General features: G+C 47.3%; 1 protein-coding gene and 1 long non-coding RNA gene across 5 annotated transcripts in view; one reads left to right on the top strand and one right to left on the bottom strand.

The window, feature by feature from the left end:
- GLI3 (GLI family zinc finger 3) overlaps positions 1-5758 on the top strand; it is a 208558-nt gene extending 202800 nt beyond the window's left edge. For all 4 annotated transcript variants that reach the window (XM_017734631.1, XM_008633830.2, XM_017734630.1 and 1 more), the window contains one exon: positions 1-5758. This exon is cut by the window's left edge and continues 1187 nt beyond it. In XM_017734631.1, the coding sequence (XP_017590120.1) occupies positions 1-1134 (1134 nt within the window). In that variant the 3' untranslated portion in view covers positions 1135-5758.
- A 95-nt stretch (positions 5759-5853) lies between these two features.
- LOC108446825 lies at positions 5854-14332 on the bottom strand. The gene is made up of 3 exons (XR_001862131.1): positions 14138-14332; positions 12422-12666; positions 5854-9345 (listed from the first exon to the last, which is right to left on the bottom strand). It is a non-coding gene; the product is annotated as an uncharacterized LOC108446825 (long non-coding RNA).
- Between the last annotated feature and the right edge of the window lie 3035 nt (positions 14333-17367).

Raw genomic sequence — 17367 nt, 5'->3', positions numbered from 1 at the left:
CGCGAGCAGAATCTGGAGAGAAGCAACATGGCCCAGCAGAATGGCTATCAGAACCTGGCGGAGAACAACACTTCCTACAATTTACAGCAAAACATGGCTCTTGGCAGCGGAGCTGGGAATTCTTTCAGCATGCAGTCCAACAAGCCTTACAGTGAAAGCATGGGCAGGCAAGCAATGATGTCTGGGGTGACAGACAATTCCTGTGGCATGGCAGTGCAAGGGCAGAAGCTGAGAATCAGCAACATGCCAGTGAATGGGAACCAGCAAAATTTCAGCCATCCCATGGCATCCAGCGATCAAACCACCAGTATGGCAAATGGGATGCAGAACAGGAATATGATGGAACAGCAATATTTGCAAAGCCAACCAGTTGGAGATGGCGTTCATTACCAGGGAGTCAATCAATCCGGTCAAATGATGCTAGGGCAGGTTAGTCCTACCTCACAAAGCAGCCTCTATCAAGGGCTGCAGTGTTGTCCACTCGTGTCTCACACCATTGGTAGCCAGCCTTCAGGTTTGTCAGTGGCCAAAAGTTACCAGTCATGCTCTAATTACAGCAGCAACAGACGGCAAAATGTGTTGAGAAACAACCTGTCCCAACAGCAAAGACACGTAGGTGATGGCAACCAGACGTACAGGGTAAACACCATTAAGATGGAAATGCAAGGTCAATCACAGCAGTTCTGCTCTAACATGCAGAATTACTCTGGTCAGTTATATGACCAATCCATGGGCTTTAGCCACCAAGCTATGAAAACAGGTTCTTTCTTTGGTTCGGAAGCCAACTGCCTGCTGCAGGGGACTGCAACTGAAAACTCATCCGAGCTTCTTTCTCCGGGGGCTAACCAAGTGTCAAGCACAGTTGACAGCATTGACAGCAACAGTCTAGAGGGTGTGCAGATAGATTTTGATGCTATCATAGATGATGGGGACCATGTCAGCTTAATTTCGGGAGCCTTGAGCCCAAGTATCATTCAAAATGCCTCCCGCAATTCCTCACGCCTCACCACTCCCCGAGCATCTCTTACATTCCCAGCTATGCCTGTAAGCACAACCAACATGGCTATTGGGGACATGAGCTCTTTGTTGACCTCACTTGCAGAAGAAAGCAAGTTTCTTGCTGTTATGCAATAGACATGAAAAACAAAAAACACTTAGGAGATAACAGATGGAAAAAAAAAAGACTCATATTTTTTAGTTGTGTATGTATTTTAGCAATCTCATCTCACCTAAATGGGATGTGTTTCAAGTATATTCCTTTTATGGAATAAGGACTCTGAAAACCCTAAAGTGTTCTAGGGAGAAACTGTCTTCCATTTCAGTTTTGAATCAGTATTGCTACACCCATTCCCTGCCTTTCTCTCTTTCCTCTCTCTCTCACTCGTTTTGAATGTCTGTATGCTTCTTTTTTTTTCTTTTGTTTTTTAATTGTAAACCAATGTAAACGTGTGAAGTGCATGGGTTTTTTTGTTTTGTTTTGGGGTTTTTTTGTAAAAAAGGCCTGATGAAATGACTGGGGATTTTCTGTTACTCAAACGAAGCTAGACCTTGTAAAACTGTTGCAACTTTTCCCCTTGAACCTATAACCAGGCACAATGTGAAGTGAGCATACAGAGATGAAATCCTCTCTGGATGCACTGGACACATCACACTGAGGTGGAAGACCAGTTTAGAAATGCACTGCCATGGTACCCCTGGGCTGCAGTTTCAGAGACCTGGAGCACAAAAAGTTGGGAGGTTCAAGCAAATAAGAAATGTGAAAACCATCAGCCCTTTGATCTCTAGCAGAAGCTTTTTTCTACACACCCAGAGAGATAGCTGTCACTGCTTTGAATAATGATACTGAGATTGTGTAATGTTCAACCTATTTCAGAGGAAGGAGAGGACCAGAAAGCTGCTCGTAGTCCAACTCTCATCTTTTGCAATATTTGGTATTCTGGTTTTCAGCCTTCTTTTTAAAATGGCTGGATAGCAAAATTATGGGCATATGTAGTGACTTGGGTAGACTATAATCTTCCCATTGCACACCCCCTTTGTGGAGATACAATCAGGGTCTTATGAAGTATTTCATACAATGAAATAACAAAATAGCAGTATTTCATACTGGGGAATTCTTTTTTTTAATGCAAATTGTTGAGGTGTAATTTGCTGAGCCACTGGTTCTTATTTGCTGGAAGAACTGTGTGTACATCCCCTTTAGCCAAGACAGCTCCATGGATACATACAGCTTCAAAAGCATCATGGGCATGACATGTAAAAGTAAAAAATGAATGGCTGGCCCAGTTCTCAGACTAGCCAAATAAATCAAAGCAGTTGCAAGCAATCTGCTAATCTTAAATGTTTTTCCACTGTGCCCAGGCTTTACAAAATTGAGATTTAAACTGCCATTAAAAATAGCAAAGAAGTAAGGAGAACAGCAAATATTCATAGATCACAGAATATTCTGATCTGGAATTATTATCAGGTCCAACTCTTCAGTGAATGGCCTGTATGAGGATCAAACCCACAACTTTGATGCTATTAGCACCATGCTCTAACCAACTGAGTTGTCTGGTAACTCATCAAAGCTCAGAGAGACCAACCCAGCTTCTTTCTCTCTCTCTCTCGGTGACACCACGTGCATTTAATTTCAAAGCAAACCAGTGGGTCAATGCCCAGGCTCAGTTACACCCGCAAAAATTGAAACGAATGCACTGTGATCATGAAGCTACTCACTGGTAGAGGTGAATGGCATTTTGTTCTGTAAGCACTGGCTTGTTTTTGGCTCTGCTGGGCTCCATGTCTGCATCCCTAAACACACAGTGCTCCTGGATGAACAGGCTGGTGTGGGGAACAATCACAAGACCACGGTTTAAGTTCACCCACTCCTAGAAGCTGCATGGAGTGCCAGCCCTTGCAGACTTCTCAGTTAAATCCCAGTAGTGAAGTCCTACTACGGGATGTAAATTGTGCAGGCACTTACAGTCATGGATTTGATGTCTGTAAGGAGCTGGTGTTATAGTAGACATATAGTGAGAAGAGAGAGTATGGTCAGTTTTGAAACAGAGATAAACTTTAGCCCAGTCAAAATCAGAAGGTGACCTCTGTAGGCTAGAAAGCCATAGCATTTTTTTCCATTGTAAAGCAAAAGGTGAAATACCAGCTGATTCAGGACACGACGTTTGAGGAAATGTGTAGGAATGGAACCTCAGTAAAGCCGTCAGATAACATTAACAGCTGTTAGAGGATGGAGCTATAAATCAGTAGGAAAACATCACAGGAATCTGGTGCAGGGGCCATATTTGGGCTTCTTATCACAGCACATACCAAAAGATTTGCACTGTGAGCTGGAATGTCAGAAATCAAAACAAATGCAAATATCCTACACCTTTTATCATGATCTAGCTCCTGTCTTTCTCTGTATCTTTAGCCAGCATTTCTTTCTTCCCCTCTCCCATGCACACATATTTGCTCATCCTGTGCTTTGCCATTTGCCAGTTCCCCTGCCCCTGACCAGCTATTACAGCCTGCCTGCAGTGGTCCCTGGGCTGCACGGCCAGTTGGGCACAGCTCATCATGGCAAAGAACTGGTTTGCTGTGGCAGTGGGAGGAAGCTGCTCCCTGTTGCCCTCTCATTGCCCAAAGGCCCTGTAGAGACCTGCTGCCTGTACACAACCATCGTCCCTGCCCTGCTGCTGGGACAAGAAGGGATGCATCCTGCTGGGCAGGTCCCCAGGGGCAGGGATGCTCCAGGGGCCAATGCTGTGCATTGCAGCGCTGGGATACAGCTCACAGCCCTGCAGAGAAGCAGCACTATAGGCATGAGGAAAGACTGTGCTGGACATGTTTCAGATAATAAACAGCCAATAACTGGCTGTTTATTAAAGCCATCAATTACATGTTTATAAACAACTTCAGCAGGGAGACTTATGACCAGCCTGGGAGTAGGTGGCTTGGGAGAGAAGTCTTTTATTGTTATGGAGCCAATACATTAACATACCCCAACCATCCTCAACTATTTTTTAAACTCAATTTTCCAGTTCATAATTGTATCTGCTGGTGCAATTGATGCTGGGAAGCTATTAACAGATGTGATCCATCAGAGCTTAGAGGGAGCCATTTATATTGCTCTGGGCTAAAAGGGACTGTTGGAGTAGCTAATTTGCCTTCCTGGATTTGACAAACCTTAGTCACTCACTTATCCTTGTCTTGGGCCAAAAGTGTGTCTTGGCAGAAACCACATGCTCAAGAAAGGCATCCCATTTGATTTGGCAAAGCTGAAGAATCAGAAACTCCACTGTGTCTTCAGGGAGTTTGTTCAAATGATTTATCATTTTCACATTAAGTGTATGTGCCACTTATGTTCATGTGTCACTTTTCAGTTTCTAGTGTTTTCTCACGCTTTTCTGTTCTGTACTAAAGAGCCTGTTTTTTGGTACCTGTGAAGGTAGCAATACATCACAGCCCAGCTATCTTGGGTTTTGGTTCTGTTTTGATGAGGTAGACTGGTCTCTCTGAGCATGGCACTGTTACACTGGACACCAGCTTTCACTTGTCAACCTCCTCACCATATGGCAGTCTGGGGAAAGTCCCATCAACACTGGTGGGATGTGTTTACTAGCACCCCTCTACTCTTCCTCTTCAGTTACAGAGTCAAAGCTTGCTTTTGTGTATCTGGCACATCAGCTGATTTTTGCATAGCTGTTGGAAACCCACTGCTCACCCGAGAGTAGAAGAAAATGCACAAAATATCATGAATGTTCTATTTTTAAAGCATTGCAACCTAAGCCTAAATCACCATTTCTTCTAATGGCCCTTTGAGAGTCTTCCATGTTTGTTACTGTTGGCCTTGGACACGTCAGTAACACCCAGCCTGCCTGAAGTGTGAGTGTTTCTCCAGGCAGTTTTACTTTCCACAAAGTGGAAGTTGTCAGTGAAGAGTTTATCTGTCAGTTAAACCCAGGTGAAGGAAAGGTGTGTTTGCAGGGAAGTCAGTGGGCTTCCACATGGGCTTTGCTGGGGAGTACAATGGTCCCACACATCCACATGGCAGATGATGTTATTCTCTCCTTGGAGAATGGCCCCAAATGGTACGTGCATCAAGATGCTGGCTGGCTGCTCATTTCAGTCACTGCTTCTCCCACCCCTCAGTGAGATTGCTGGTTGGCTCACCCACACCTGTCCTGCAATGGCTTGTCCCCCTGAACAGCAGTGTTTATATTCTTGCAGTGTATGTGCCTTATTTTGCGTTGACCCTGTAAAAGAGAGGGACCAGGATGTGTTGCCAAATTTTCCTGATGAGGCTGTACTTGCCATTCAGCTAATAGCACATACCACTGTTAATAGGGTCTGAAATGTCTTGTAAACCTCTGGTATTCACGTGTTATTGTCCTTGGGTTGGTGGAATGTCTCCTATGGAACAGTTACTGTTGTCAGTCCTGCAGATGTAAGATAAAAATGTGTTGCTTTTTTTTTTTTTCAATTTTTAAATTTTTTTTTATAAAGCTTGTAATCCTTTTTAAAAAAAAAAAAAGAGAATGTGTAAATACATTTATGTACGGTAGGAATAGTGTTCAGCTGTAACAGACCTTAGTGGTCTTCATTTGATAAACCTGCAGTTATGATCTGATGTTTCTCAAGCCTTAGGTTGATCTGAAGGGTCTGTAGCACTGTGTACATATGAACTGTACTTCTGCTTGCAGAACCACTTAGCTTTTTTGTAACAAAGAAAAAAACTGTTTCTTACAATGTCAATAAAAACAAAAGCCTTTGTACTTAAGTTCTTAGCTTTCAGCTTCTGAAGTATCTCCTTGGGGGAGGGAGTTATTTTTTCATATGTCTGAAAAGCCTGGTTGCAATCAGCGCTTGTATCGCTTCCACTCAGAGCTGTTTTCTGCTCCCCAGACTGTTGCTTCACTCCATTCACAGTTTAAATACAGATGGGAAAACAAAACAGGGTGTTTACCTTCTCTCTGAAGAAAAATGGCTGACGGGTGTCGGGTGGAAAAAAAAAATGAAAATGCAGTGTCACACAGATAAAAGTGTTTGAAAGGAGGAGAGAGGCTGACCTGGTTAACGCTGCTGAAGGAGCAGTCGGTTCAGAGGCCAAAGCCAAGGTGTGCTAAACTCTGGGCTATTCTATGGAGGCTGTGTTTCTATCCCTTGCTTGCCAGGGGTGTCTCACAAAGGCTTGCCCACCCATGAAGAAGCATGGCAAGGAGGAAGAGAAGTTCCCCTGGCTGGATTAATCTGTAGATGTCCACTCAAGTGGGTTACAGTGTGATCTGCAAAGAACTAGATGCAGTTATCTTCAAAGCTGTAATGAGTGCTCCTGTTGAGTACAGTTGTTATGGATGATGTCAAGTTAGTGGTGGCAAACAGTATAGAAAATATTGTCATGCTGCTTGGTCTTAAGGTGTGTGAGCTGTTCTCATTTCAAAGCCTTTTGTTTCCATTGCTGGTACCTTGGCAAGACCCAGACCACTCTGTTGAGCTGTCAGTGCTCAGTTTCTGCCTTAGTCCTTCCTCAGCCAAAGTAAGTGAGCCATTTCCCACGCAGAGGGAGGTAACTTTGCATTGTTATTTGCTCATGTTAACTTCTTTTTTTTGTCTGTCCTGTTGTGTTGGGTTTTGTTGTTCACCCTTCAGCTGTTATTAAGCTTTTGTCATTTGGCACAGGCCTTAAGGTTGAGGAGGGACAAAGGGTAGAATGGAGAGCTAAAGCCTAAAGCATACCCATCTGAGAAACCAGTGAGGCAGGAGAGCCCTGGGAGTGGCCTGATAGGAATGAAGGAGACCCTGCAGTTTGAAAGGGAGGTTGATGGTGGCCATGGTGCCTTAGCTTGTGTGCTGCAATCCAAAATTCTCCCAAAGTTTGGCAGTGCTTCAGCATCGGCTCACTTTGGGGGGTGGGTATGTGTGGCAGTGGTTTCCCCACAACTTCAGCCAACAGGAGGTCAGCAGCAGGGATGGAACAAGCCTCAGACAAAGACATGATGGACCAGCACAGAAGCGAGTAGGCCTGTGGGGACTGGGGAGTCAGTAGCAGGATCCATGCTGACCACAGATCATGGCTGTCAGGGGCTTAGAGCTGACCGAGGCATTTCTGAGCCTTACCAGCCGCCTGCAGGTAGTGGGAGGTAAAGGACTCCCACTTCTTACATACTAACGCAATGAAGTCCTGCACCCATGCACACCTGCAGAGCATTGTGCTAAACAAGTGTCAGTAGTGTTGCACATCTGCTGCCGTAAGGGAGCCCACACACGTGGACTGACAGCCCCTCTCTCTGCTCTGTGCACCAAACTTGCACCACTACCTCTACCTTTAACCAACCACTGCATGCTCATCTTCCAGCTGGATCTCCTCCACCAGCTGGATCTACTTCAGGATGAGTGTCAAGAGGGCAGGGGATGCCAAGGGGCCCCCTGTCCTGTTCAGCACCTTGGTTCGCTGTGTTGAGCGTGCAGATGAAGGTGCTGCCAGGTAGTGTGAGGTCAGGCAGCAAGGTTACAGCATCTCCAGAGCTGAGCACTGCTAGGGAAGGCCTGGGCTCCAGGTCGTATTCCTGGTCCTCCAGCCTGAACGTGGGATTGGGCTGATGAAAAACTATGCTCAAAGCTGCAGCCAGAGACAGGAGGACCTGTGTTGCCATGTGGTCAAGCTCAATATAATGCCAAGTTCTCAGGAAAACAAAAAATAGCGGGGCAGTTGTGGTTTGTACCATTCAAAATCAGCAGATGCTGTTGACCTTTAGTCTGTGCTTTAGTGCCAAGGCTGTAAATGAATTAATTTAATTCATTAATTTGGTCTCTTACTTCAGAAGGGCATGTACCCGGGAGAGAACTGTAGTTTGCAAAGCCTGAAAAAAATACAACAGAGATATATAGCATCAATCAGCAAGGGGGGAAGAAACTCCCCACGGTCCCCCAGTACCCTAAACGGGTGGCGTGACATTACTACACTCAAACCCAAAGATGGGTAACACAAAAATCACCAATAATGCTACGGCCTGGCCTGCCGTGGTTGGGGATGAAGCAGGGGAAGAGCAGACAGCGTGGGCCCACAGTGCTGATGGAGTTACTGGGCTGGCTGGGTGTAAGTGATGGCACTGTAGGGCAGCCCAATGTAATTTTTTTCCTTTCCCAGTTTTTGTGGGCTCGACTGTGTAATCTTCAAGCTGCTTTTTCAAAGAGAGGGTAATGGGAAGGAGACGACTTGTTCTCTTCAGGCTGAAACACAAGCTATTTGTGTTAGGAACATGGCTTTGTTATATGATTAGTGCAATGGGAGCCCCTAGGCACCACTTCCCAGTACAAACAACTAGTATTAATAACTCATGTTAAAATTGCCTGCTATTTAATAACCTGGGCCTCTTTCCACCCCAAGAAGCACATAACTGCTTTGTGTTCCCACCATCTCCACCCGTTCTTCCCTCACTGGCTTTGGACTCTCCCTGCGCATTTCCCAGGAAAAAAAGGAGCAGGTTTGGGCAAGGAAGAAGGAAGAACTGATGGTGTTTGACAGGAATCCCTGCATCCCATGTCTGTGTACCTCCTTGCCCACCCCCCTGCTGTCATGGGGTACTGCTCCTGCATCTGATGTGAGGCTGCTCATTGCTGCCATGTCTTGCAGTCTTGGTCCCCTGTTTTCACCCGTGTTCTGGGGATGGAGTGACCTATTTCATGCCTTGCCAAGGAAGCCGCCGCCCTCCCTCTGAGCTGCCGCAGCTGGCTGAGACGTGATAGACCAACACTGTTACTCATGGGTGGGAGGCCCATGTGAGTCACGCTTCCCTTCGCCCCACATGCGGGGTGGCTGTGGCAGGAGAGCGGGGAGCAGAGAGCGGGACTGCACCCCGCGCATGGCCACGCACGGCAGAGGCACAGTTGGGCCCAGGCGGGAGCGAGAAGCAGTGGGTAGATCAGATGGTGATGAACCATAAACAGGATCGTTTCCCATGGGCTGGCTGAGCTGCTCCAGCCTTTGCCAGCAGCACTAGGATGGTTGTCAGGTCTGTGAGGCGGTCTCTAAGCCACCCTGCTCTGCAGAAAAACATTACTAATGTTCCCACGACCGGAGCAAGAGAGAAGAGACAAATAACTTGGACAGCAACATGAAACAGTGGCAAAAATCTGGAAGACAGAGGAGGAGAAAGGAAAAAAAGAAGAGGGTGGAAAGCTCTATAATGACTGAAAGAGCCCCAGATGGATACGAACAGAGAAAAGGCTAGAGACAGAAATAGTAGCACTAATGAGCTGAGCTGAACGACCCCACTCCTGCTGTACCTGAGCATCCTTCGCTGTCCTCAGAGCCCTGACGCTGCCAGCCCTGGGAGAGGAGGAGTGGGAGCAGGAAGCTGCTCAGACCTGGATGAACAGAAGCAATTAAGTTCCTATAGCAACGCTTCATAAAAAATCCCAAAGCAGAGGCACCTATAGGGCTGGGTAGAAAAAGGGTTGTGGCTCCAGGCAGCATCCCCCAAGGGAGAACCATGAGAAATGTGTGCTTCCTCATCCTGAGCATGGTTCCTGCTGCACCTTTGCTGCTTGAAGACTTCCTGTTTCCATATATGAGCAGCCAGCCCTCCCAAGACATAGGAAAAGTTCACTTTGCCTATTTTGCCTTGAGGCCATTTTGTTTTGAAGACCTACAGCACATCTCACAGTGCCAAGGAATTGTGGCAATGTTTTCACTAGCAAATTTTTTTATCTGGACGGCTTTTCTGGGAAAAGGCAGATATATCTCATCCCTGTCATTGCTGACCACTTCAGCCTCCAGTCTTTACTGAAAAGCCTCCAGCTTTCAGTAAACTCCTTCAGCTTTGTCTGTGGGACCCCATGGCATGGCATTGCTTAAATATGGCTTTTTGGATGGAGCTTCAAAGAAGAAAAAATGGTCTGCATCATCCTGCTTCAGAAGATGAACTTGAGCTCTCATCAGAAGTTTACAGATGTAAAAGAGGGCTAAAAACCCCCAAGTGATACCTTCTGTGAAAACAGTCATCAGGCACTGAACCCTTAGAGTTGTGTAGTTCAGTGGCAGAGGTCCCAGTGCTCATGGTGAGGCTGGGGGGTGGTGCAGCAGAAGCCAAGGGCTGCAGGGCTGCAGGGCTGCAGTAAGTGGCAAAGTGTGCTGCAGCATGTGTGGGCACTGGGCTTTGTTCCCTTCCAGAAGCAGTAAATCAAGCTGCTCTTTGCAGCCATCCAGGGAGAAGCAGCGTGGTTGGTCCCCCAAAGGGCTGCTGTCTCTTCTTCAGATCACCTTTGGAGCAGGCAAGCTGCTGATCCAGCTGGCAAGAGCTCTCCATTGGACACCATTACTTGGACACACCATGCCATGCTTAGCTTTTGTGGTAGGGAATTCAAACAATTCATGTCACTTTGAAGTTTGTGGTGTGGTGTCCCAGTCCAGGCCCACCATGTGGCCTCACTGCAGGCTGGCACAGAGTGAGCAAGCCCAGTGGCACAGCTCCTACACCTGCCCTGTATCCAGTCCTTTCCTTGGCTTGGATGCCTCTCCCTGCCCTTTCCTCCTTTTCTCAAGGCTGGGCTGTAGCATAGGGGAAAACCAAGAATACTGCATGCTATTTTTTCCTCTCCTTAGCTGGTCCCTTGGAGATTGCTGCTGTTTTCTCCCAATTACAGAAAATGCTTGAAGCTGTGCAGAGGCTTAGTCACACAGCCAGGGAGGCAGCAGTGCCTTTCTTAGCTCTGTGGAGTGCAGTCTTGAACCACTGTAGCACTTCTTGCTTACCCTTGTGCCCTGAGACATCTTAGGTTTCAATCTTAGGTTTCAACTGCTCTTCACCTGAGCTCTGCTTGGCATGGGCAGCTGGAAAATGCTGGGCTCCAGTTTAGCTGGAGTATTAGCAGAGAAAGGGAAAGCTGGAGCACCAGCCAACAAAATGTTATAGGGAATCCTCTTGCCCCCATCTCTGCTGATGCCGAGGCTAGGGCCTGGCTTTCCTATTTGAAACAGGTGTGGGGGCTGGGGTCGCCTGCTGCAGCGTCGGCTCTGCCTTTAGCAGCTTCCATAGTTTCAGCAGCTTGTGTGCCAAGCTTTGCTTAGAAGCTCTGGTGCAAAGAGCCCCATTCTGCAGAAAGCCCACGAGAATACAAAATCCCCTAGGACTTGTCATTGTGGAGGAGAAGCTGGTCAAAACCAAAATCAACAGTCCTGAAGCAAATAGTGCAGGCTTTGATCTACTCAGTTAAATATGAGCCCTGGTGAACTGGATCCTCCTCTCTTTGTGCATATTCTCACACAAAGTATTTTTCTTCAAGAGAACAGGCTGCAGACTGGCAGGCTTTCTCTTCTGTCCTACACCAGATGATGAGTTTTATGACAACATTGTCCTGGCTTAAGTCATCCCATGCTTGGCTGGTCTTGTGCTAAACTTAAAAATGGAGAGCCTCAAAACCCCGAATGTTGTTTCCGGCGTGCCCTAGATAGCGGCATTGCTTAGATTTGCTGGTGCCACTGTGTTTGCTGAGCATAAGTATTTGGTCAGTCTTTTAACTGGTAAGTGCTGGTCCACTGCAATGAAAACATCAGATTTAGAGGAAGAAAAACAAAGGAAAAAGACAGCATTTAGTAATTTTAGAGACACCACATGCACTCAGCAAAAGTGGAACCAGCCCCGTTTCAGACTGGGGGTGTCCTTGAAAGCTGTAGCCATACATGAGCACTTCAGGGCTGGCTCTAGGGCCAGCTCTTCCTCCTCTGCCCAGGGACCATTTCATATGTTTTGCAATACAGCAGGGCTCCAAAAAGCACATCTGAAGCCCTCAGGAGTTGAGCACCACCGCTGCTCACCACTGGTACAAGGAAAGCTGGACCTTGGTGCCTGGCTTTTAGGTCCTTCCCCAGGTAGCACAGCTGGGATAGGGAGCTGACCTGTGCCACCCTGACCCTGAGTCTGGAAAACCCCAACTCCAGCTTAGGTCAGGGGAGGAACAAAGGAAAATCCTTCCTGAAAGGCAAACAGATGGCAAAAGTGAAACAATGAGCCAGTTGCTTACAAGGAAAACCCCCCAGCTGCTGTGTGGGTGGTGTGGGAGCACAGCCCCATGACTGCTGGGAAGTTGGGGCCCTTCTGGACAGCTGTGGGAGCCAGGGGCATTGCAGTGATGGTGTCCAAGGAGCACATGTCCTGCACAGCCTGGCCTGCCCAACCAGTTGCCATCCCTGCGAGTTAAAGGCAGCAGAGTTCTGGGATACCTGTGCAGAACCCATGTAGGAAGCAGCCACAGGATTTGACAGCAGGAGGGAAGGGGTTCACCTTGCCCCGTCCTTCCACCCAGGAGTGGGGCTGGGTGCCTGGCTTGCACTGCAGTACTGCTTATCGTGCTGTCACATCTTGTTCAGTCTCCCACGCCTCCTTGGCTCCATCACTTTGGCTTTCTAGCTTCTAATAATCCTCTTCCAGTATTTGATGCTTACCTCCGAGGACTCAGCAGTGACACTGTCTGCCCTGGATGTGTGTTTTCCCCTGGGCCACAGCTCACATGGTTGGAAGCAGCAGGGCAGGAACTATATTTATGCCTGAGGTCCCGATGCTGTATCAGCAGTCCAGCGCTGCCACACTGTGGGAATCATGGCTCATGTGTCGGACTGGCCTGGCTGCAGAGATATCCCACTTTGGGCATGCCACTCCATCCACTGGCTCTGCTGGGACCACTGTACCCCTATGAAGGGAGATTCTTAATTGACTGACAGGCTGTAATGCACAGTAGTGATGAGCTTCTTGCCCCCACCCTGGACTGGCTTCTGGTCTGCAGCCAAGACATAGAGCCATCACCTGTCGAGGCTTCAGTCATGTTCCTAGGGCTGAGACCTCTCCAGCTTCCACCACCACTTTCCTGCCTTCCTTTTTGGATGGTCAAACACCAGGTAGAGTAAATCCCACTGAAGCATGGAAAAAGGTGGTGTAGAAGTCTGGCTGAGGAACACGTGTGTCATTTTGCCCTGCCATCACCCTTCCTCCCTGGAAGCATCCAAACAAGTGAATGAGGCATACCAAGCAAGCCCCCTGCTGCCTTTCAGTAGCAGGAACAGCAGTGACTCTGCCTCAAAGATGAATTTGGCAGCCATGTAAAAGATTTTTGCATATGCTCTAAACAGTACTTGGATGGCAAGTAAGGACAAACACAGCTTTGCCCTTGGAAGCAAACTATCTGATGTGGCTGCTGGTGCAGGTAATTAATAGCAACTGCTTTATGTAAAGCAGCAGGAGGATCAGTCCATTTTCCACAGCTCCTAAACTGACCCCGTGGTGGCACTGCCATTGGGACAGAGGGCCCATGGCTAGAGCACCAGCACTGCTCACAGCAATGCCCACAGCACAATCTGCAGCCTCTTGCTGAGCTGCACAGTGCTGCCCTCAAAGAAAAACCACCAGCCATGGCCAGCTAAGCTTGGGAAGGCTGATGGGCCAGCAGCCCAAAGCAGTGTGGAGTTTTCCATGGTCAGTTATTGTGCTGGCATGGCCAGAAGCTGCTATTATTAGATGGCATATGAATCACCCACACACGACTGGAATTAGCAGCCTCAGCCTGAGCCGAGCTGGGCACTTATTGGAAAAGGCTCATTTAAGCCCAGCCAAGAGACAAAAGTGGACAGGGCTCAGAGAAATCACTTGCCCAATGCCCACTTCAGCCCTGGCTGCCACCTCTACCAGCTGAGAAGGAAGCACCAGCTCTGGGGGTCTCCCACGGCCCTGATGGCCAGGGGAAAGGAAGGATCAAAGATCCCTGTTCATGCACTGCCAACCCCACGCAAAATATAGCAAGAGAAGAAAAACTATGGGGGATACAATCTTAAATCATGACCTGATGGGGTTGGTTAAAAGGTCACAGCCTGACGAAATGTACAGGTGCAGGGCTTACAGCTGCCGTGCCTGTGCCTCAGCCTGGTCTGCTGCAAAGCGACATCAATGCGCAACACAAACAGATGCTGAGCAGGGTAACAGGGCTCTGTGGCTGTAGGGCCCAAACTGGCAGATTACTGGGAACTCACTGGGTGCAGAGCAAAAGAAAGAAAAGAGGGAGCTGGAAACATATTTATGTTTCTGGGTGGGAAAACACTGACGCCCTTGGATTCCTTTTTTGACTCATTTAAGCCTGGAACTGCAATAAGACAGCCCAGTAAGTAACATACCTTGTAAGAATTGCAGCTGCTAAAGTTTTCCTTCAGTGTCATCACTAGTCATTTTCCCCATGTTGTTCCTCATTTACTCTTTTGCACATGAGATAAAGTCCGGTCTCCATGTTCTCTTGTATGGTTGTGAATCAAATGCATCAGCAATGAAGTTCAATCACCAGAGCTGTGCTGTGAGCTTGCTTTACCCTGAGCTTTTCCTACCAAAATTAAAATAACATACCATGTCATCTTTTCACAGGACATGAAATAGAATTTCATATGCATTGCAAAGTCACACCAAGGCACATTGTGAAGAGTGGTGGAGTGAGTATACACCATTTCTTATAGCCTAACAAAGGAGCTTTTATTTAATAATGACCTATTACAGCACAGTACAAAGATTTGCTTTGTTCAGTGACTAGAAATTGTTTGCAGATTTTTCCAGCCACGGGGAGCTGACAGTTCACTTAGGAAATCAATTCTTAAAGCTAGAGTGCCCACATGCCTGTTTGGCTCTTGGAGCACTGCAAGCCCAGAGCTGCACAGGGTCCAGTCCAGCTCCCTTTTTCCATGCACTGAAATAGTGAAACATTTTTGGATATATTTCTTGGTGGAGAAGGCAAATCCATGGTTTCAGCTGTTTCTCCCTCATCACCCTCAGGAAAGCTTAAAGCTTCTAATCCATACTACTGAGAGCAAGGGATGAGAGGATGAACCTGAGAGCAAAATTGTAGGAGCTGGTTGCTTCAATGTGAGGCAAACACACCATACAGGTGCCACAGAGGGCTCAACTGTGTGTGGGGTGGATTCTTAGCTCTCTGAAGCAAAAAATAAAAACATCCATGTCCTGGTAGAGATGATAGTTAGAAAACAAGGTGTACAAGGACTGGGGTGATGCACTACAGTGAGGAAGAGCTTCCACCCAAGCAGAGCTAGGCACTGTCAGAAAAGAACTGGGATTTTCTCCCCTTCCAATCTTTTCCTCTACTTCTATTAATAGGCATTAGGACCAATGCAGCCATGGGGTGCAGGCACACAGGATCTCTGGGAAACCCATCCCATGCATTAGCATCTCTGGTGAGGGAGGTGATGATCTGGGACAGCTTGTTTTGATCCTGGAGCAGGTCAGATTGTGCCTCTTGGCTCAAACACACAAGTCACAGAGCCAGGGTGTTAATGAATGAGAAGAAAAGATAGCTCTTTGTCCCAGAGAGGGATTGTGGCTGGGGGGAGGGGACAGGAACCGGCATTCACCCGGGGCTGTACCGGCAGCCACTCCACCATGGGGGTAATGCAATTACCAGGCTATTTTCTCATCATGTACCTTTAACCATTTTATTTTTACCCAGTGAGCCTCTTGTAGAAGGGTGAAGGAGCAGGAACAGGAGGGTGCTTGGCCCTTTAACTCCAAGTGAGGGCACTTAATGAACATACTTCTCCTTCCTTACCAGCCAGCTTTCCCAGAAGTATCAGAGCACAGAGGAAGGAGCTGCCTTGATACCAAATCCTTTGGCAGGTTTAAAGGCACCAGAACGACAGTTCTGCCTGTCAGCTAAAGATATCTGAAAAGTCGCAGCACAAATTGTCCATGAGCATCTTGCTGAGACTGAGGAGCCTAAGTCCTGAGTTCAGGAGAGGTACTAAATTCTCTAACATCAGCTTCTGAAGACTTCCCCTCTTTAGGTCTTTCCAAAGAACATAATGTGCAAGTGCAGGTATATACATATACACACATGTTCATTTGTTTGTCTATTTTTAAGCAAATTAACTCACTTTTCTGCTTTTTTCCTGGGAGGGAAACTAAAATCCCCTAGGGTGCCAGCCCCCCTCTGTAGCCAACAAACTACAGAAGGGAGTTGGAAACTTGGCATTTGGCCCATGCATTAGTTGCAGGTTAGTGCTGAGCAGAACCAGTTGCAGTAGATCTGAACAGCCTCATGCCTCCTCCGCGCTTTACTTTGTTCTGCCAGGCTCCGCCATAATTTCTGCACATCACCTCTGGTAAATGCAAAACCAGTGTTAGTAAATAGGTTTGTTGCACATTGGGATGCAGTGGTAAGGAACTTCACAAATGCAGCTCCCCATGGCATCACTTAAGCTTCTGTTTATCTTTCAATGGTGCGAAAAGAAAAGAATGGGAGGGGGAATTGACTTGAAGTAGCTTCATCTAACCATTTATTCACCTTGTGTGCAGGCCTCACACTCTTACTCATGGGTTACAGCCATGGGGGCACATAAGATCTTCAGGGTCCTCAGCACAAATCCCTCAAGAGAGGAGCTGGTTCATGACATGCTCAAAAGCATTCTTGTTTCATTACTTTTCTCATCCGATAACAACATAACTTCATTGCTGCTTCTGGCTATCTCTATACTTCCTTTCCCTATGTGTCCCTGAAGCACACATTGCATTGGAAATGCTCCTGTTTTGACAGACAGCTCAGCATGAAACCAGGCGGCCAGGAAAAGGACATGGCAGAGCTGAACCAGACTCCCCTGGTGCTCTACAGGGATCTGAAGATGGGCCTGCTGTACTGAAGTCTGGAAAGGACAACTGGGAAGGAAAGCGGGGCTGGGAGTGGGGAAGTAACTGGTCACACAGCAAGTTGCAGTGGGGTCAGGAGGGCAGTAACTTTTTCCTGCAAACAGAAAAGCAGAGGTACCTGATCTGGCTCAAAATAAACATAGTCTTGGCACTAGGGCAACATCCCACGGTAAGTTTTATAGGCATTTTTCTTAGGCCATTTCTTCTCCAGCACTGCGCTCCTTGCATCCTTTCACACAGTGAAATAAGCTGTGGGTGAGACAATTTACCCCACTCTGCTGTGGTTACTCAGCATTTGCTGGCAATGCCCTCATCGCAGCTTGGCCCTTTAGTCCCAGATCAAATAATTGATAAAGGATAAGCTTTCTCTAACTTACAGACCTACACATGGCCCCTTCATTGCAGCTCCTTTTAAAAGCAAAGAGAAATGGGCATGATTTGCCTGACCTGTTCTAGACACTGAAATGAGGAGGGGTGACTCATAGCTGTGCCTATGCTTCCCTATATTCTCCCCCATAAAGGGAGTCTAATGTGACTAGCTTAGATGGAGGCATCTATGTTCAGTCAGATGAATCCCACCCAAAGTGACTGCAGCTGCTGGAGGAATGTGAGCTTTCCCAAAATCACTTCTCTTCCTTCCCCATAGTTTTGGGGCAGAGAGAATTATTTCAGCTTATGAGTCCTTGAAGGATTCCTTGGAATTTAC

This window comes from Corvus brachyrhynchos, unplaced genomic scaffold (genome assembly GCF_000691975.1).
Source record: "Corvus brachyrhynchos isolate BGI_N302 unplaced genomic scaffold, ASM69197v1 scaffold94, whole genome shotgun sequence".
Classification (NCBI taxonomy): domain Eukaryota; kingdom Metazoa; phylum Chordata; class Aves; order Passeriformes; family Corvidae; genus Corvus; species Corvus brachyrhynchos.
This window is presented reverse-complemented; position numbering and strand designations above follow the sequence as displayed.